At 42.7% G+C, this 22,106-nt stretch overlaps 1 protein-coding gene across 2 annotated transcripts; it reads right to left on the minus strand.

The window, feature by feature from the left end:
- Positions 1-279: 279 nt before the first annotated feature.
- Positions 280-21,891, minus strand: NFYB (nuclear transcription factor Y subunit beta). Of its 2 annotated transcripts, none has more exons than XM_073651547.1 (7): positions 21,735-21,891; positions 13,707-13,800; positions 12,685-12,818; positions 10,147-10,344; positions 9,281-9,362; positions 3,021-3,100; positions 280-716 (listed from the first exon to the last, which is right to left on the minus strand). In XM_073651547.1, the coding sequence occupies exons 2-7, from the start codon at positions 13,798-13,800 to the stop codon at positions 684-686; spliced, it is 621 nt and encodes a 206-aa protein (XP_073507648.1). In that variant the 5' UTR covers positions 21,735-21,891; the 3' UTR covers positions 280-683. The 2 variants fall into 2 exon arrangements, with proteins under 2 accessions (XP_073507648.1, XP_073507647.1); XM_073651546.1 differs by lacking the exon at positions 21,735-21,891 and adding an exon at positions 21,300-21,442.
- Between the last annotated feature and the right edge of the window lie 215 nt (positions 21,892-22,106).

Genomic DNA, 22,106 nt, shown 5'->3' on the forward strand with positions numbered 1-22,106 from the left:
TTTCGTGCCCGCTGTGCTGAGCAATGAAGAGTTTCTGAGTGCTCCCTGCCGAAACAAGAGCAGCGAATTAGGTATTTTATTTATTTTAATGTGGGGCCCACTATACTGTATGGAGGACCATGTTGGGCCCGCTATACTGTATGGAGGACCAAGTGGAGATCATATATTTTAATAAATATCAAGGCTGGCCCGCAACCTTGTCCAAGGTTTTAATTTTGGCCCTCTGTGTATTTGAGTTTGACATCCCTGCTGTAGAGAAAAAAAAACTCCCATCACAAGTTATGTAATTTTCTTTATTTGATTTACAAAAGAAGTTACATGATTCAATATGAAAATAAGAAACTGTCTACAAATCTCAGACAGTAATAAATCATTAATTTACAATGCATACAGGAGTCAGAAGAACAACTCTTGTACAAAAACAAAACCTCACCTCTAAATGTTTTAAAACCAAATACTTAAAATCTATGAAAGGGGGAAAAAGGAACCACAAAAGGTGGTGTTTAATCACCCTCTATCACATGCCCAAGGAAGCTACATTACAGCAACTCAATATACAAAAATTAAATTAAAATGAAAAAAAAAAAAAAAAAACTCTCACTCCAATGCAATTCCACATAGCATTCACATATGTATAGCTTTCTTCCTGACTCATGTTTGCAGATAATATAGGCAATTTAAAATCAGGAGAACTGGATCTGTTGAACACCGGATATCTATGGTTAAAGAAAGCAAGTGTAAATGTTTAGTGATCAACGACAAAAATGAATACATTGACTTATGAAAGAGCCCTAAATGCGCTTAGCAGTGCGTCCGGTACGTATGGTGACAGTTTCCACAAGTACTGGAGACCCTGACACACGTAGACCCATTCAAATCTATGGGTCTGCGCACATGTCAGTGTGTTTCCACGGACTGTGTGTCCGTGGGCAAAACAAGATGACATGTCCGTTTTTTTACACGCTGCACGGTCTGCAAAATGTCTCACGCTGAACACACACTGATGATACACGGATGTTACCCATGTGACACTTACCGGTGCCTGGGAATCAGTGTACAGTTAGCGCTGTTTCCAAGCGCCATGTGCTGAATGCGGTCCTCATGATAGTCCCTTGCTCGCGCTGTGCTCAGCTCGAGCAAGGGACAATGTTGAAAATAGTAGTCTGCTCCCGCAGTGTCCATGTGTAAAAATAAGAATAAAATAAAAAATCCTTATACTCACCTGTCTAGAGATGTCCACCACTGTAATCCTCTGACACCGAGGAGCCGTAGAGAATTAGTCGCTCCAGCGAGCGGAGCTCACCGAGTGACAGGACACCGCTCGCGAGTTCAGCGCAGCACCGGGACCGCTCGCTGGAGTGGCTCATTCTCCCCAGCGCCACCAGTAGCATGGATTACAGAGAGGGACCTCTCCGGACAGGAGAAGTACAAGGATTTTATTATTTTATTCTTATTTTTTTTACACATGGAGACTGTGGGAGCAGACTACTACTCTCAACATTGTCCCTTGCTCGTGCTGATCACAGTGCGAACAAGGGACAAAGATGAGGGCCGCGTTCAGCACCTGGCACTTGGGAACAGCGGTAACTGTACCACTGATTCCCAAACGCCGGTACGTGTGCTCCTGATGCGGCACTGGTGCACACGGACAGCTCTGGTACGAGTTTTGCCGGTACCGGAAATATCCGGACGTATGAAACCACCCTTTGGCCGGTTTCACAGGTCCAGATATTTCCGGTTCTGGAAAAACCCGTACCGGAGATATCCGTGGGCACCAGTGTGCCGCACCAGGTGCACATGTACTGGCGGTTTGGGAATCAGCGGCACAGTTAGCACTGTTCCCAAGCGCCGAATGCTGCCATCATAATAGTCCCCTGCCGGCGCTGCGATTAGCATGTGATAATGATGACATCCGTAGTCTGCTCAGCATCTTCACCTGCAAAAAGAAGTATAAAATAAAAAAAATCCATATACTCACCTGTCCTAAGTGTCCCTCGCTGTAATCCATGCGACCACTCAGCAGATTTGCTGGGGAGAATGACTCCTGCAGTAAGCGAGCTCCAGAGCTGCGCTCAGTGAGTGACAGGACACCGCTCGCTAAGCACAGCTCCATGGCCCACTCGCTGCAGGAGTCATTCTCCCTGGCTCCTCTGCTGAGTGGTCGAATTGTTTACAGCGGAGGACACTTCGGACAGGTGAGTATATGGATTTTTTTATTTTATTCTTATTTTTACAGGTGGAGACATGGGGAGCAGAATACTACTCACCATTATCACCTGCTGGTGCCGATTGCAGCGCCGGCAGGGGACTATGATGAGGGCAGCGTTCAGCACCCAGTGCTTGGGAACAGTGCTAACTGTACACTGATTCCCAAACACCAGTACGTGTTACACGGATGGCATTCGTGTGTGGTACATGTTTACACGGACCCATTGGCTTGAATGGGTCAGTGGAAAAACACTGACATGTGCGGAGACTCATTCATTTTGTCAGTGTCTCCGGTACGTGTGGAAACTGAGACCACACGTACTGGACACACGGACGTGTTAAAGAGCCCTTATATATAGTAAAATAAAATAATGTAACAATTACTTAAAACTTTGCAATACTCTACTCCAGTGTCCAGTTCAGTACACTGTGGCAGCTGCACCAGTGACATCTTGGTATAAGTAAAAGCATCCTAAAAATCGCAAGAGGCACCCAGAATTCTGGCATTTGAGTGCAGATATTGCCCTGGTCCAGCTGCCAAAGAGGACTCTAGACGAGAGCTGTGCTAATATTTTTAATCACCTTTTCCACTTTATTTAGACTAGTTATACCTACCAACAAAAAAACAATACATATTGATTTATTCTAGAATTGATTGTTCTATTGATTAGAATGATCGCTGCCACAAGGGAAATTGTGTATCAATTTGGGGTTAATAGTATTTCCATAAAAATGTTATCAAATCCTACATTCATTTTTCCATAAGTGCAAAGAGAAGCCAAAATTCTCTATAGGCAGCTCCTGAACCATACCTGTTGATATGAAGTTGTATAGACCATAACATTTGGCTGCTGTCCATCTGTAGTTATTAAACCAGCTGGTAACTGACCTGCTACAAAAGTAAAAAGGACACATTAAGGCAGGAATAAACATCTCACAAATCATGTTCAAGCTCCCGTTATGTGAACATGATAAACCAAATCGGATCTGCATGGGTTGTGCGATTTCACAAGGCAATGTCATGGAGAGAATTTCCCACACAGTGCTGGTCCAAGTTACGCTTGGTACAACAGCCGGGACTCCATGTTTTGTGGTGGTAACACAGACCCTAAAATGGGGTTTACAGAGATCCATGCACTTGCCGGCCCTTTTTTTTTTTTTTTTTTTTTTTTTTTTTTTTTTTTAAAGGCTTTAATTTTCTTTTCTTTTTTTAAAGATAATGAAAATATTAACAAACAACAACTAAAGAGTCATATACATACACTTACAACCTTATACACAACACACAATCATACCGGTCCCCATGCCCATCCTACCTCCACAGAAGGGTCATTAATTAACACCTTATGCAGACTAAATATACAGAAGGCTCTGCTGGGAATCCTACTGGACAGTGTCTGCTATTGCTAACCTCTGTCCCCATACCTTCTCAAACGTATAAGCACATCTCCTATTTGTATAGAGGACTTTATATAGTGGAATATATTTATTGACTAATTGCAGCCAGTGCATCATACACGGAACATCCGTGGATTTCCAGGACCTTATAATTATTTTTTCTAGCACAGAAAAACAGAACTCTAAAAAAAAAAAAATAATAGTCTATTGTAGGACCCATCAATAAACTCATCCATCTATAATACCCAGCAGGCACACTATAGGGGACAATACCCTAGGGAATACAAAGTGTTCATGAAGAAACAGATGTAGCAGAAGTAGCTCAGAACAGAATTGAAGAGTTTTTGGACAGAACTAAATTGAGTGCAGAAAGGAGCCCACAGCCGCCTGACAATGAAACACAAATCCAGAGCCATCCCAAACTTCCTCAAGTTTTCCAGAGTGTAGTAAACTCGGTTTAAAATTTTTTGTCTGGATCAAACAAGTCACCAGCACTCACCAATGAAGAATAAAATGTATGTTCCACCTCTCGTCATTTCTCTAGTCAAGTCTGGTATATCCGCCACCCATTTCACATAAGCCTCATCATAATGCCTGACAACAGATGATTGGAGAAGAGTATTTGCTTGTGTGAGAGGTTTAGGTAAATCAGGTCCCCAAGAGCTCCTCCAATTTGGAAAAGCCTAGGGACACTGGCGCTTTCCCAAACTGTGCACGCACTACGTGACAGAGTTGTATGTATAGGAACTTAGCGGTATCAGGAAAGCTTCAAAATGTAAGTAATTCATAAGTATCTGAGAAAATATGAAAGGAGAATTTGACACCATACCTCGCTCAGGGGACCACATCAGATAAAGAATATAAATGTGGAAGGTGAGGATTAAATCAAAGCGGTCAATAACTTATACCTTGCACCAACATTTATACAAGCTCTTTACTAATGATCGCAGTGTACACTGTTTGTGATATACTTTGTGTTTAATATATATGGCTATATAGCCTTAAATGGGACTAATGATTGCAGGCCATACCTGCTAATGTACTCAGTATTTAATGTATATGGCTATTTAGCCCGATTTGGGCTCGACAATATGGGTCTTGCATGTCCCATATCGTGATGCTTTTTTTTTTTTTTTTTTTTTTTTATACACACTGTATGTTATCCGCACCATTTGTGCACCAACTATCTGTGTTTGAAACTTTTAATGGATTTAAAAATATTTTTATACTATGAAATGTGGGCTTTGGATCGTGGTTGTCTTGCTTGAGTCTGCCTCCCCTGCCTTGGTTTCCTGCCTCTTAAAGGGGCAGAGCGCACTCCTGGAAATGCCCAAAGCTAATACCTGGGTGGTATTAAGTATTTAAGGCACCCTCCGATGAAGGGATGTGCCTGAGCAACAGTAGTGTTTAGTTAGTCTGCAAGCTGCCAAGTCCGTTGTCAGGTCCCTGTTCCTGTCTAGTTACTCAGAATCTGAACCAGTTCTGCCTTCCTAAACCTACCTAGTCTGAATCAGTACCTGAACTCGTTACCATCCTGTCAAAAACCTGTACCGGTATAAGCACAGTCTGAATCGGCACCAGTGTTCATCCTGTCTGCTAATTCAGAATTCACACTGTCTGAACTAGCAACTGTGTCCGTCCTGTCTAGTAATTTAGAATCCGCAATGCCTGAACCCAACATCAGTATCTGGTCCTGCCTTGGACTCGGAGTCCGTGTCTGCAATCGGGGTCAGCTGCCGCAGTACAGGGGACGGTCCTGAAGTAGTACTTGGGGGCTACCTGAAACTCAAGCCCAACTCCGCCGTCAGGGGTTCAAGTGAAAACCAGGTAGCCGCTTACCCTGAAGAGGCGTGGCTAAGCCCAGCCCGTTGCGCAGTGGGTCCACGATTCACCAGGGTGACAGTAATGAGTGCAAATATTGCCATTCGACAGAGCCAAAACCTTTACATACATCCAAGGACATAACTAAACCGGGAGTTGACCGTTGAATGTTGAGGTCTGTCGCTTTACCTGGAACTAATCCAGTTTGGTCAGGATTTATTAATGATGATAGTACCTGACTCAATCTCAAAGCAAAAATGTTAGCTAGAATTTTAATATCAGTGTTAAGTAACGAAATAGGGCAATAAGAATCTGGGGGCCGTTCCCTGACTTCAGTAAGACCACTACCAGCGCCCTACCTCAGAGTCCTCTTGCTTAAAAATTGTCTCAGAGCTGAAACAAATGATGTTTAACCAAATCACAATAAGTCTTGTATCAATCTCCGACCAAACCATGGGTTCCAGGAGTTTTCCCAGAAGGTAGTGGTTTAATAGCATCCTCTACCTCCTCTTCACTAATGGGGGCATCTAGTGCCTCTGATTGCTTATGGGACAAGCACCAAAGGGGAAGACCGGATAGAAAGGAGTTTACAACCTGGGATACATGTCACATTTAGAAGTGTACAAATCTTGATAAAAGTCCTGAAAAATCTCAATCACATGCGGGTCGGTATGCAATTTCCCAATTGTATTCCTGATACACGGAATGGATACAGGAGGCCGCTCACAATGAGATAAGTAAATCAATAATTTCACACCGATGAAGGCAGCGGAAGGTCAGTATATGTCAGGGGGCAGGAGACTTACATTTCAAGCACCACTCCAGCGATGCAATGAAAAAAATGCTGGAGTAGTGCTTTAAAAACACGTCTATGCCCAGGAGCACCAGAAATAAACGACCATCTAATTGTTGCCTTTTTGGCATCCCATGTGACTAATAGGTTTGGGTGATCCGTATTGCGAGCCCAGAAATCAACATATGCAGCTTAAACTGCCTCAGAAACCACCAGAAGGATGGATACACCAGATTTTATAACTATTTGGGGGACAAATCCTCACTTTAAGTACTAATGAGGAAAGATCAGAAATTCCAGTAGGCATATAACTAGCATCTTAAACTGAAAGGTAAAAGGTCAGGAGATGCATAGGCTAGATCTATTCTGGAAAAGGACTTATTGTTGAAGAATATGAAAACACCTGTTTTTCAGCATACTTCTAACGCCATAGTTCCGTTAAGTGTATATAAGCTGTGTCCGGACCACCTGTATGGTCTATAGTTGCATCAGGAACTGCATTAAAGTCACCCACGCATAATATAGGGCTAACCAGAAATGACACAATCTTTTAAGAAATCAATTCCAAAAAAAGCTAAGTCAAAAGGTGGGGGCATATAAATGTTAACCAGTAAAAAAGAAAAATTACCTAGTGTGCAGTGTACCATAACAGACCTTTCATAATGATCACATGCAACTAGTGTTGAGCGAGTATGTTCTATTAACCCTTTCGCCGAGTACGCTCTGGCCGAGCTCCGAGTATTTAAAGCTGCTCGGTGATGTGCTTGAATCACTCCCGTGTGCATGATTTGCAACTTTTTGACAGTTTTATTTTACACATTCCTCACATGTAATAAAGCTGTCAAACAGTTGCAAATCATGGACACGGGAGTGATTCAACCTGATCACCGAGCAGCTGTAAATACTCGGAGCTCAGCCCGAGCGTACTCGGACAGAACATACTCGCTCAACACTACATGCAACATGAGTAATTTGAATTGGGAGGCATATGGTCACAAGAACAGAGACCCCCACTCCCCCCGTGAATAGTTAGAGCAAGTGGCATGGTAACCTCTAGCAATCCAGGCTTTTTTTAGGGCTAGAATCTTCTGGCCTGTTAGATGTGTCTACTGTAAGCAAATTATATGTGGCACGTGTTTGTTTATTAACAAAATCCATTACAATGGCTCTTTTAAATTTGAAATTAAGCCCTCTCACATTCCAGCTCAGCACAATAAGAGTCGTCACCTCAAAACATTGAAAATGTGTCTGACCCAGAGATTACCACAGTCAGAGTGAAAGAAAGGAAAAAAATTGGGAGAGGATCAGAGCCCGAAGCAACCACCAAACACACAAGCAACACACATGATACCATACAGAAAACCATGTGGAATTATTAGTGTTGCACGAATGTGCTCGGATAACGGGCTATCCGAGCATGCTCGGTCTTATCGGAGTATCTTTGGCGTGCTCTGCTAATATGTTTGAGTCCCTGCGGCAGTATGTTTTGTGGTGGTAGACTAAAAACAGGCAATCCCCATATGTGTTCCATCTGTTTACAGCAGCAAAACATGCAGCCAAAAAGGAGACAAACATTAGCAGAGCACACTGAAGAAACTCGAATAAGACCGCGCATGCTCGGATAACAAGTTATCCGAGCACGTTCGCTCAACACTAGTAATTATAAAAAATAACATTCCCCAACAAGTAACAACATTATTCCTGCTTTACTCTGTCTAACACTAAACAGTGTAGACCTACACCCTAAACACTAACTATCTGAAGAACTACAGTCTTTCAGCAAATATGAGAACAAATACGTGCTGAAATAAGGTTAAAGCAGTTAGGATTTGGTAAGATAGACCTGATGAGTACACCCACTGGAGCTCTTTATAACGTCCAAGAGTCCACACAACCATAGGTAAAGAAGCCGGAATGGTGGGATCTTTTTTCCCCTCAGCCAATCTCGTGTTGAGTATGAGGGGCAGCTTCAACCCACAGCGCCGCATTGGCAGGAGATGTTAAGAAACGGGTAGATTTCCCATCCACTACTCTTAGCTTTGCAGGGAATAACATACAGTATTTATACGCAGTCTCTTGCAGCGGACTTCAGCAAACTTAGTATGTGGTTTACGGACAGCAACTGAGAAATCTGGCTAAAAGGAGACCCGATTGTTGTTGTACAGCACCTCACCCTTAAGGCAGATAGCCCTGAGAATGGCATCTGTGTGACGGTAATGCAATAGTCCGGCCAATAATGACCTAGTAGGGCTACTAGGAGGGCCTGATTATGTGGGAACTCTATGTACTCCATCAATGATAAAGAAAAGTGAGAAAGACTTGTGCACCCAGCTGATCTTTCAAACCAGTTTTCAATGAAGGATACGGCATCAGCCCCTTCTGTTTTCTCCAGCAGGCCCACTATCCCGATGTTATTTCTCTTGAGCTGATTTTCAAAATCATCCGCTCTTTCACTAGAAGCATTAATTTGTTTCTTTAATTCTGCAATTTGAGCAGGAATAGGACTCTGAATATTCTCTACATCCGAGATTCTGTGCTCTGCCTCTGATGTGCGCCCCCTAATTTTCGGTAAGTCATATTTGAGAATCACAAAGTCCTGCCAGAGATTGTCCACTTTAGTTACCAACATAGCTTAACAGTTGTTGACGGCTGACAGAATCTGGGCAAATTTCTGGTCAATGTTTGTAGAGGAGCAAGAGGACCATTGACGAGAATAAGGTTGGGAAGAAGAATCTGTCCGCAGGCAGAGAGGTCCGGCGTGGAACCATGCGAAGCATCCAGGAGTTTTGCTCCAATTTCTTAGCTGCAGCAGCTCTAATATGCATTAGTGCGCTTGCTGAAGTGGAGGAGTTATCCGCAGCAATGATCACTTGTTCAGGGGAAATCCTAGCGTTAGGATGAACAAGGCTGCCGTTTTGCGATTCTTCAAAGCTTTTATGCCAGAATTCTGACATAAAAGCTTTGAAGAATCAGGCCCCGTGTCCCAACATATATTTCTAGGCCCTACATAGTAGAGGCCTTGCTCAGTTATGTATATATCATTATTGCTCATGTACTTACTGAAGGATTCGTCTGTGAGTTCCTCCCCAAGGCCATCGGCTGTTGTTACGGTCCCGCCAATGCCCTTCTCACCTTTCATTGCCTTTTAAAACCAGAAATAATGAAATTAATCTTTCTGCAATAGCAGAATAATAATAGAGCAGCATTTAGAGTAGTTTCTAATATTGCAGTTTTGGGCATAAGGGGACATTCAAGAGACAAATTCAACTCTCAATGGATGAGTGGTCAGTGATGGCAAATTTTGGTAATGTACAAGGGCTATGATAATAGTGTCCACTGATTCTGTCTATGCTCTGATTCTGTCTATAATGGCCTCCATTATGACAAGTGTTATTGCATGATGTCCCCCACCAGTCTTCCTAGCTTCCTTTGCTAGCAGGGACCGTCAGGTCACCATGACTGCTGATTAGCTGCAGTTACCTGACGTCCCCTGTTGGAAGTGGAAGCCAGGAGACTATGAGGAGACAGCTTTAGCAGTACAGAGTAATCCGGGTCCAGTAGGTGAGGATGTGGAATTTTTTCAATTTCGCATCACCATAGCCTAATTCTCTCTCTTATGGAGGAAATCTACTTGACTGACTAAATTATTCCTTTGTGGATCATATGTGTTGTCAATTGAACCACCTTACTTTGATGACAGAATAAACACGGATGCTGGCAGCAATCTGCATGCCTTACAAGTTACGTCAGCAAATGGAGCGCCTGTTAGGAAGCACTATGCAGCAAGAGAACCACCTGTTCCCATGCATTAAATAGGCCTACCGCATCTGTCTACTTGACCATAAACGAGCCACCTGTTTTAGTTGCAAGAGATTTTACAGGAGTCAGACAAAAAGTGCTTTCTCCCCTGCTAGGACAGTACCAACCTCTCTGAATTTTTGAAGGTATAACTTCAGTGGTTCAACATAACTATCAAATCCTAAGGTTGACATGGCAAAGAGAATGTCTTCTCCATTGATGGTCTTCCGCTTCTCTTGATGACACCTCTCACTTGCTTCGGACGTTATAAAGCTAATGAACTCGCTCACACATTCTTGTACACACTCCTTGGCATCTTTCGCTATCTAAGAAAAAGAAGAAAGGGTTATTTCAATATGACCAGTTTCCTCTATCTGCTACTTCAAGAGAACACAAAAGCGTGGATAAAGTCCTGTATGATAAGAAGTAGACAGGAGGAGTTTTGTGCACAGTTTTAGAGCATATAATTAAAGGGAACCTGACAGCTACTTCATGCTACACGAATCCCGAGCAGTATGAATCGGACACTGGCTCCGTTATTTCAGGCAGGTATGTTGTGGCGTTTCAGGAAAAACATACATTTAAAAGCAAGGGATGCCACCCAGGTGACTACCCTGGTGACTCTTCCCCACCCTGCTCCTCTTGACTGACAGGTCTCTCCCTATACTAACATACAAGTAAGGAAAGGCTCGTCACTCAAAGATAACAGGGTGTGGTGAAGCGGCCAGGGACCAGCCTCTAAGAATAGACACCTGAGCAGCATGGTCCATGGTCAGCTTTTAAACGTATGTCTGCTCTGAAATGCTGCAGTGTTTCAGATTAAAACATGCATACCAGTATGACAGAGCTGGAGTCCGAATCATGCTGCCAGTGGTTCGGGTAGCATGAATTGGTTGTCCTGTTCCCTTTAATCTGACCTTCCATTTGTACATAAAAAAAAAAGTAACGCTATTGAAGGAGTGAGTAACTTTACCCGATGCCCTCCTTTTTATTCTGTGAGAAGGTGTTTCACCAAGCACCATTTTAGGAGGGAAAAAAGAAGCCTGAGAATCAGCGATCAGTCGCACAGTTATCGAAAAAGAAGGAGCCATGTAAATTTCCTAATTATTCACGCTTATGTCAGATTGGGAGGTCGCTGTGAATCTCCAATGAAGATTAACTACAGAAAAATGTTAAGCGGGTTATTATATTCTTTAAAACTGATGGTCTAGCCTAAAGATAGACCATCATTTTAAAGGGGTTATCCAGCGACTCTCGCTTCTGTGAGTGTAAATTAGAGGTACTACTGACTTGGTGTTCAATTGATGCTTGCCAAGTATTGGGTGCGCGTGTCTTTCTAATTCAGGTGCATGGTATTTGTCATACGTGCAAAAGGCCAATGGATGCCATGTCCATAGTGATTCTTACGTCATGAGGCAGAAGGAAAAGGCACTGGATAGTCTAACATTTTGAACTCTATTACATTTGTGTTATGGACTTTCCAGAAGAAAGGTGGTTATAGTCTTCAGTAATACTCATACAACCTGAAATAGCAGAACCTTCAGAGAAACTTAAAGGGGTATTCTCATCTTCAAGATTCTATCCAATATGTAGTAGGTGTAATAATATTAGCAAATACCTGTGATTAGAAATGTAGTATAGTTCTTCCGATTCGATATGTCGCTTACCTTATGTGCAGGGCATTGCAGTAGCTTAGGTATCCATGGTTACGACCACTAACAACTAACTAACCCTATATGAGTGGTCGTAACCATGGATACCTAAGCTACTGCAATTCCCTGCACATAGGGTAAGCGACATAGTGAATCAGAAGAACTATACTACATTTCTAATCGCAGGTATTTGCTAATATTATTTCTACACCTACTACATATTGGAATAGCATCTCGGAGATGAGAATACCACTTTTACTGACCCCATTGTAAATGAATAGGTTTCGTCAGGAACATCTGTATCCAGTAGAGCCATCATGGCTCCATTATAAACTTAAGACATGCTAGTGTGAATGAAGCATAACCTAACCAATGAATCGCAAAGTACAAGCGGTTCTATGCCCCAAAACACCATTATGTATCACCACTTAATGGTACCAGTATCAGAAACATGTGACTGACACTTGGCTTCTGGGTCAGACATTCAGGCACAATATACATATTCAGCTTGGTGCTTTCATTTGTTGTAAATTGGCAATGGAATATCCAATTATGTATTCAGTTTAGGAAATCCGAAAAAATAATGTTACTTTAGGTAAAAAACAAACATAATGGATCATGTTCTGCATAACTGCATGGTCATTAACAATAGGTAATCAATTTATGCTAATTTATTCTGTACCACTTGACACCAGGTGCAAATGTCCTGACTTGGCAGCCTGGCATCCACACCGTAGCCATGTACTAGAGGCGAACTGACCACTACCTCTGTATATTGTCTAAAAAGGCTATTTTAAATATCAAAAACCAACATTCTGCTAGAAGCTGCCAGTCTAGAAATTATATTGGCAAAGTATAAAACTACAACCTTGCAAGTAAATCTAGTTGTAAATTTATTTCGTAGACCAAAGTTAGGAACCCATTAGAAAAAGAAAAAAAAGAAACATGGTATAGACCGGAGGAGAAAAATGAGGCCGTGTGGAAGATAAAAAAAGTGGGATCTATAGACATTACTTTTCCTGTTTGTGGTATGGCGTTTTTCATTATCCTTGCCACATTGGCAATAGGTAGGTAAATATCTTGCTCTCTGAAACTTTCTTTTGAGCCATTTGTGTCATCTAGATCATTTAAACTGTCTTCTGTATCTCCTGAAACAGATAAAACAAGAGTAAGCTGAATTAGTATCATTCTAGGATAGTAATAGTAATACAGAATTAAATGGATATTACAGTTTTAGAAATAAAAGTCATTGTAAAATTAAACAATTTTTCAATATATTTTCTACACCAGTTTCCAAGTCAATGAAGGGAAATTACATAAATTACATATACATGTTACATACTATTCTTTCTTTGCATTATCTGAGAACTTAAGTCTGTGTAATCTGGTTACAGCAAGTGAATTGTATATATCAGTCAATCACGCAGAATTGAATTCTCAGACGGCTATCCTTTTCATAATACACAATGGGGATTATTTACCAAGACTGGCTTTTTTGTACGCCAGTCTTGATGCAGATTTTGTAGAGTAAGAAGAAAAATTTTTATCAAAAAGGCATGCACAACTGATGGACACCCATCAGCTTCAATGGGTACTGTATAATAAAAAACTGTTCAGGAAACTGTTGCAAACTACAGGGCTGTGGAGTCGGTAAACCAAACCTCAGACTCCTCAATTTCCCTTAATCCGACTCCACAGCCCTGCCTCACTACTGAGCATGTACATAAAGTGCTGCACAGATTCATCTCAACTAAAAGCCGAGATCCTTAGATCAGGAATAGACATTTATAGAACATTTCATAACTTTCCCAAATTCTTATGAAAACATTTACAGCACATCCTGCATTGTACTACTGTACTCAACTTATATATTTTAGGAGTCGAAGTCTGTTCATTTTATACTGACTCAAACTTCACCAAAATGGACACCAACTCCAACTCCACAGCCCTGCTTTTAGGATAGAGCATTTATATTTATCACAATCAATTCTAAAAGTCAAGAAGCAAGATACAGACAGCATGGTTTCCAGACTTACCATCATGGGGCTGTATTACATAGTGGCTCCCGCCAATGTAATCAGCAGAAATTCCTAACTGGGACGTGTCTGTTGTAGAGTTATCACCGTCCATCTGAAAATGGAAACATGATCTTTAGATAACTACTAATTCATGCTGCTCAGATCTCTAAAGTAAAGAGGTCACAACTGATCTCATATTCGTAGACATGGCAAGCCGGCTCCGGAGAGCTATAGCGCATAGCATGTTCTCTGTAACTAGTGATTGACCATATAGACAACACTTACAACGAGCACAAAGAGTGGAAAGGGCAAGACAGAAAAAGTAACTTTGATCACAAATTCAATGTAATACAGCAACAGTTGGAATAAAGATTTGGAGAAATGCTCTGCATGACTGTATAATATTAAGAATGATCTAGATGCTTGTACGAGTAAACATATGGCAGATGAGCTTTAAAGGGAACATGTCACCAGGTTTGCCCCATATGAGATACGGCCACCACCTTTCATCCCTGATATACAGCAGTCTAATATGCTGTATATAGAGTAGTCTTCAAAATAATAGCAGTTTGTTTTAAAAACATGAGTAAGGCTGTGTGCCCATGATGCGTTTTTCAAGCGTTTATGCTGCGGAATTTCCGCAGCATAAACGCTTCAAAAACGCTTGGTAATCCGCCCCCCATGGTCCCCAATGACAAGCCGCACTTTCAATGCCCATGCTGCGTTTTTTTCCGCAGCGTTTATGCTGCGCTCAAAAATCTGCAGCATGTCCATTAATTTTGCGGAAGCGCGGCGTAATCGCTGCCATTGACTTGCATTGAGACGCATATAATCCGTGTCAGTACATTTGTACTCACGGATTATATGCGTTTCAATGTGCGGATGGTACCCAAGTCTGGAGGAGAGGAGACTCCATCCAGACCTGGGTACCATAGAAACTGTAAAAAAAAAGAATTTAAAATAAAAAATAAAGTTTATACTCACCTTCCGATGTCTTCCCGGTGTTTTGTCCGCTCCGTCCAGTGTCTTGCAATGTTCGCGTTGTTGTGAAGGTCCTTCACACCACCGCGAGCAGTGCAAGGCACTGGAAGGAGCAGACAAAACACCGGGAAGACATCGGAAGGTGAGTATAAACTTTATTTTTTTTTTTATTTTTCACCATTCTTATTCCTTTTTTTAACTAACTTGGTCACACTACTATAAATCCATGCTGGCTGCATGGATTTATATAGTGTGAACAAGTTGTCAAGCACTTTTCCAAGTGACGCTAAAAATTGCTTGGAAAAGCGCTTGATAACCCGCATGCAGAAATGCATGCAAAGACGCTTCACAAACACTTCTACCTGGCGGGAAAACCGCATGAGTTTTTCCTGCCAGGGAGAAGCGTAAAAAATATGCAGCATTTCTGCATCGTGGGCACATAGCCTAAAGCACACGATCTTTATACTAGTTTTTATTTCCATGCATTGGAAACATTGCACACTTTTTTTCCCAATTCAAAACATGGAGAAATGTATAATTTGTAATTACTGTATTTTTTTGGACCATAAGACGCACTCCCCCCCCCTCCCCCCTCCCAAATTTGGGAGGAAAATGGGGGGTGCGTCTTATGGTTCGAACGTTGTGTACCTGCGGTGGTGGAGCGGGATCGCGGGGCCTCCCTCCTTCAAGTACCCGGCAGTGGTAGTGGCAAAGGAGGAGGTGAGATGCAGTGGGTGTCTGGCTGCGGGTCGGGGAGCGGCGCAGGTTTCTGGTGTGCTCGGCCATCTTCCTGAAGCTGTAATCCACAGGAAAATGGCCGCCCGAGCCGGCGCATGCGCTGACTTGTAGCTCGGACAGCCATTTTCCTGTAGATCACAGCTTCAGGAAGATGGCCGCGCACACCGGAAACCTGCGCTGCTCACCAGCCCCGGCCCGCAGCCAGACACTGCCCGCATCCAGTCCAACCCGCACTGGCCCCCAGCATCTCACCTCCTCCTCCTTTGCTGCTGCCGCCACCACCACCACCGGTCCCCAGGCCGGCCTCGGCAGCATGCAGCCAGACCCCGGTCCTCAGGCAGGCCCCGATCGCCAAACACGGGCCCCGGCCCTCAGCCAGGCCCCGACCCCCAACAATGCACCAGGCCTCAGCCAGGCCCCAGCCACCAGGTTCCTGAGGGAGGGAACGGAGGGACCTGCAATCCTGCTCCACCGCAACTCCCTGCTTGCAGAGCACAGGATTCCTGAAGGACCCTGCCTCGTGACCCTTGCTCCACCGCCCCCCAGGTAAAATACTGTAACTATAAACCTATAAAGATATCACTTAAAAAGTGAAATCAATCCCAAATTTAGTAAAGAACTGAAGAACAAAGAATTCCCAGATCTATGTCACCGGACTGGTGATCTATTATTACTATATTTCATTGAGAACAAGCAGGAATTCAAACAAACTGTGGGGTCAGTTTTATGAAAAGATAATGAATTTTATTCAATGCAATATAAATATACAACATAGGAACAGATCATATAAAAGGTTTGGGATGAAAAGCCAGCGCACGGGTCCCAAGCGTACTCCGTTCTACCCTACATCATGACACAAGGTAATTCCTATGCCATATATTGTCTCTAAGCTTTTATTGGGACATACAGAGATAGAACCAGGTTGCACATAACTTTTTTGGATTAACTATAAACTCAACCATTAGCAACATCTCAGTGTATTCCATGGCCTATTATAACTATTAGGAAACCTTACTTATATGCATGGGACCCAGAGCGTCTCTGTAATTTCTTTACTGTGATGGATATTCTATTACTTCTTCTATAGTGCCATTTCAGTATTCTTTTCATCCCAAACCTTTTATATGATCTGTTCCTATGTTGTATATTTATATTACATTGAATAAAATTTATTATCTTTTCATAAAACTGACCCAACAGTTTGTTTGAATTCCTGCTTGTTCTCAATAAAATACTGTACCTATTAAAGACTATGAGACGGAATCCCATCTTAGAAAAATATATTTTTTTCTATATTCCATCCCAAAATTTGAGGTGCATCTTATAGTCCGAAAAATACGGTACTTTACAGAAAACAAAAAATTAACATTGGGTTGTTCTAAAAAATAACAGTGTCTGCATTTGTCTTTACAAACTCACAATATGTATTCATTTTTTTGAGGATTTAGCATTCCCATGAATCACTAACCTAATATTTAGTTGTATACCCACAGATTTTTTAGAACTGCTTCTATGTTGCATAGAGTCAACCAACTTCTGGCACCTGTCAACTGTTATTCCAGCCCAGGAGTCTTTGACTACATCCCACAATTCTTTGGAATGTGTTGGCTTTGCCTCAGAAACTGCATTTTTGACGTCACCCAACAAGTGTTCTAATGGATTAAGGTCCAGGGATTGGGTTGGCCATTCCATAACCTCAATTTTGTTGGACTAGAATCAAGATTTTGCTTGTTTACTGGTGTGTTTAGGGTCATTGTCTTGTTGAAATACCCATTTCAAGGGCATGTCCTCTTCAGCGTAAGGCAACATGACCTCTTCAAGTATTTTAATATATGCAAACTGGTCCATGACCCCTGGTATGTGGTAAATAGTACACCATAGTAAGAGAAACATGCCCATATAATGAGGCTTGCACCACCATGCTTCACTGTCTTCAGAGTGTACTGTGGCTTGAATGGAGAGTTTGGGGGTCATCTGACGAGCTGACTGCGGCCCTTGGACCCAAAAAGAACAATTTTACTTTCATCAGTCCACAAAATGTTTCTCCATTACTCTTTAAGCCAGTTGATGTTTTCGTTGGCAAATTGTATCTGCTTCAGTACATGTCTTTTTTTTTTTTTTTTTTTTTTTTTTTTTTTTTTAACAGTGGGACTTTGCTGGGACTTCTTGCTAAGAGATTAGCTTCACACAGGCGTCTTCTAACTGTCACAGTACTCACAGGTAACTTGAGACTTTCTTTGATCATCCTGGAGCTGATCATTGGCTGAGCCCTTTGCCATTCTGGCTATTCTTCGAATCATTTGAATGGTAGTCTTCCGTTTTCTTCCACGTCTCTCTGGTTTTGCTTCCATTTTAAGGCATTGGAGATCATTTTAGTTGAACAGCCTATCATTGTCTGCACTTCTTTATACGTTTTACCCTCTCCAATCAACTTTTTAATCAAAGTATGCTGTTCTTCTGAACAATGTCTCGAATGACCCATATTTCTCAGGCTTTCAAGGAGAAATGCATGTATAACATGTGCTGGCTTCACCCTTAAATAAAGTTCACCTGATTCACACCTGTTTCTTCACAGAATGATTGACCTCACTAATTGAACTCCACACTGCTATTATTTTGAACACATCCCCTTTCAATTAATTATTCAAATACACAGACACAAAAACATGCAGATCATGAATGCTGAGTCTGATGGTTTTCTTAGAATCTACTGCACCAACTGGTAAATTGTTTGACATGTGGTAATATAATTTATACCAAAAACAGTAAATAATCTGGTTAGTTATATAGGATTGCTATTAATTTGAACACTACTGAATGCCCCCGATCCGGCCTGCAACAAGAGAAAAACACCTTTTATTATATTCACCTGAGGGGCGATTCGATGGGTGTCGCTGGTCCTGGTCTGGTGTCTCCTCTCTTCTTGCGATGTCGTCCTCCTTCCGTTCTTCGTGTGGATGAAGCATCCTAAGTCATCAACACACGGGGCTCTTTGACCTTTTCCCGCACATGCGCACTGCAGTACTTTGCTCTGCCCTGGTTAGAGAAGAGAAGTACACCTGCGCAGGAGCGCGATGCCAGGGAACACTTTGTGGATGGCGTAGCACGCGTCATCCATACGAAGCGCAGGAGGAAGGCATTGAAAGAAGAAGGGAGGCGCCAGACCAGGACCAGCGACACCAATCAGACCTTACTGCCCCGCAGGTGAGTATTAGAAAAGGTGTTTTTCTTTTCTTGCAGGCGGGATCGGGGGCATATATACATTATTATATAATTCTGTATATCAGGGCTAAAAGGTGGTGGCCGTATCTCATATAGGGTAAACCTGGTGACAGGTTCCCTTTAATGTTGATAAATGTAGAATAATGCACCTAGGCTGGAGTAATAGTCTTACTTCATATACAATAAATGGGAGTACACTCGGGACTAAAGAACAGAAGGACTTGGGTATTCTGGTTACAAGTAAGCTGAGCAGCAGTACTCAATGTCAGGCAGCAGATGCAAAAGCAAACTAAATTTTAGGGTGTATAAAATGAGAGAAAATCCTGTGACCCCAATGTATTATTATCCCTCTATAAATCACTTGTGAGGCCACATCTAGAATATGGGATCTAGTTTTAGGCTCCACAATTCTAAAAAAGGATATTTGGAAAGCTATATATAGCTGGTATGTTCACACTAGGTTATTTGTTTTTAGTGGGACCGCGATGTAAAACAGTCAGACAAAATGCACAAAAATCCTCCAGTACGTTTCTATGGTAAATAACTTGTCATATTTTAAGGCTACTGAACTTCTTTTAAAATTCTTGAGGCTTTCAAAAAAGCCAAGAGTTTAAAAAGAAGTGACCTGTCAATTCTTTAGGCGTTTTCTGCTAGGCAGATGTCCCATGTTTTACAATTGGAGTTAACAGCCCGGATGACGTTTGAGAGTTTTTCAGAGTTTTCACTTTAAAAAACAAAAAACACAAACATACACAAAAAACTAGCATGTTATTCATGGCTTAAGGGAAGTAAAATATATGGAAAAGTCTATAAAAAAAAAACAAAAAAGCTAAAAACCACCCCCAAAAAACATTTACAGAACAAGTCAATACAAGTGTTAACAATGTAGTGTATGTACACAGGCTCCATAGATGGGTGTAGTGTACGTACACAGGCTCCATGTATGTATGTATGTAGGTAGGTAGAGGTCCGTACACAGGCTCCATGTATGTACAGACCAAAAGTTTGGACACACCTTTTCATTTAAAGATTTTTCTGTATTTTCATGACTATGAAAATTGTACATTCACACTGAAGGCATCAAAACTATGAATTAACAAATGTGGAATTATATACTTAAACAAGTGTGAAACAATTGAAAATATGTCTTATATTCTAGGTTCTTCAAAGTAGCCACCTTTTGCTTTGATGACTGCTTTGCACACTCTTGGCATTCTCTTGATGAGCTTCAAGAGGTAGTCACCGGAAATGGTCTTCCAACAATTTTGAAGGAGTTCCCAGAGATGCTTAGCACTTGTTGGCCCTTTTGCCTTCACTCTGCGGTCCAGCTCACCCCAAACCATCTCGATTGGGTTCAGGTCTGGTGACTGTGGAGGCCAGGTCATCTGGCGTAGCACCCCATCACTCTCCTCCTTGGTCAAATAGCCCTTACACAGCCTGGAGGTGTGTTTGGGGTCATTGTCCTGTTGAAAAATAAAGTGATGGTCCAACTAAACGCAAACCGGATGGAATAGCATGCCGCTGCAAGATGCTGTGGTAGCCATGCTGGTTCAGTATGCCTTCAATTTTGAATAAATCCCCAACAGTGTCACCAGCAAAGCTCCCCCACACCATCACACCTCCTCCTCCATGTTTCACGATGGGAACCAGGCATGTAGAGTCCATCCGTTCACCTTTTCTGCGTCGCACAAAGACACGGTGGTTGGAACCAAAGATCTCAAATTTGGACTCCTCAGACCAAAGCACAGATTTCCACTGGTCTAATGTCCATTCCTTTTGTTCTTTAGCCCAAACATGCACTTGGGGACACGTTCAAAGTTTTCCAAATTTTTCGCACTGACTGACCTTCATTTCTTAAAGTAATGATGGCCACTCGTTTTTCTTTACTTAGAATTTTTATTATGGCAAGAAAAAAGCAGCTAACAGTCTATTCAGTAGGACTATCAGCTGTGTATCCACCTGACTTCTGCACAACACAACTGATGGTCCCAACCCCATTTATAAGGCAAGAAATCCCACTTATTAACCCTGACAGGGCACACCTGTGAAGTGAAAACCATTTCCGGTGACTACCTCTTGAAGCTCATCAAGAGAATGCCAAGAGTGTGCAAAGCAGTCATCAAAGCCAAAGGTGGCTACTTTGAAGAACCTAGAATATAAGACATATTTTCAGTTGTTTCACACTTTTTTGTTAAGTATATAATTCCACATGTGTTAATTCATAGTTTTGATGCCTTCAGTGTGAATGTACAATTTTCATAGTCATGAAAATACAGAAAAATCTTTAAATGAGGTGTGTCCAAACTTGTGGTCTGTACTGTATGTATGTATGTAGCGTCCGTCCACAGGCTCCATGTATGTGTGTATGTATGCAGCGTCCGTCCACAGGCTCCATGTTTGTAGGAGTATTCTATGGATGAGTACACAGGCTCCGTATATAGAGTATGAACAAAACCTCTATGGATGTGTACAGACACAGGATTCATGTTTGTATGTACATTCGTGCATACTCAGTGTATACACAAAGATGCCATGCATGTATCAAACAGCACACATGTACATATAAAACACAGGTTACAGGCATGTACACATATTACAGAGGTCATATGTATGTACACATATTACAGAGGCCCCCCCGTATGTACATATTAGGGTACACATGTTACACACATCACGCAGCGGTGACGGCTCCCGGGCCAGAGCCCAGTACCCGGCGGAGGAGCGGCCAGCACTGAGCTGTGCACTGGGCACCATCCGCCTCCAGCCCCGGGATCACACAATGGAGGCTGCAGTGTGCTGTGCCCCCTCCTCCCGCACCGTTCCCAGCCCAGCACCCCGGCCATTGCCCGCTCCTTCCCCGGAGCCCGGGCCACCCGCACCGCCGAGCACTGCACGGGATGTGCGCCGTATGCCCGGAGCTGCCATCACACAGCGCGGCGCTGCTAGCTAACAAAGGGAGCCATGCCCGGCCGCCGCTTCCCGTTGCCTCCCTAATACTCGGGCACTTTAGTTAGGCGGGCGGCACAAGCACTGCCGGCTCCGGACATATCATTTGAGCTACAGGGAGAATCGGTTAGCGATCATTGGCCGAAGCCAGGCACAAACCTCCAGTGCGGCCCTGGTTGGCTCCCTGCACGAATCGGCTGTTTGGTTGGACAGAAAATGGCTGCGAAAGAACCAGTCCCAGCGCGGAGCGGCGCTTCCGGGACTCGTGCTCCCCTCCCTCTGCTCCAACTCCAGGCCTGCTGTTCCAGTGGGGAAGTAACACACCCTCCACTCCTCCTACTGCGCAGACTCCAACCAGACGTCGGCAGCCGCAGCTCTTCCAGTTGTCTTCAATTCCTCCCCTATGTGAGCTCTTCCTATAAATCGGGCTGTCCTCCCGCTTTCATTACACCACGTCCACACTTCCTGTAAATATGCGCTGTTCTAATAGTGCGGCCTCCTCCCGCCTCTCATGGCTGATCGTCCATGTAA

This window comes from Phyllobates terribilis, unplaced genomic scaffold, assembly GCF_046119375.1.
Source record: "Phyllobates terribilis strain yellow unplaced genomic scaffold, ASM4611937v1 Scaffold_11__3_contigs__length_659146591, whole genome shotgun sequence".
In the NCBI taxonomy this organism is placed as follows: Eukaryota; Metazoa; Chordata; class Amphibia; order Anura; family Dendrobatidae; genus Phyllobates; species Phyllobates terribilis.

What these genes read in the sequence shown, in the direction of transcription:
- NFYB (XM_073651546.1), bottom strand. Translation starts at nt 21,383, where the DNA reads ATGGTGCCCAGTGCACAGCTCAGTGCTGGCCGCTCCTCCGCCGGGTAC. An exon ending in AGCCGTCACCGCTGCGTGAT is followed by an intron (nt 13,801 to 21,299) that starts GTGTGTAACATG and finishes TTCCATTTTCAG; the next exon opens with ATGGACGGTGATAACTCTAC. An exon ending in TGTAATACAGCCCCATGATG is followed by an intron (nt 12,819 to 13,706) that starts GTAAGTCTGGAA and finishes TATCTGTTTCAG; the next exon opens with GAGATACAGAAGACAGTTTA.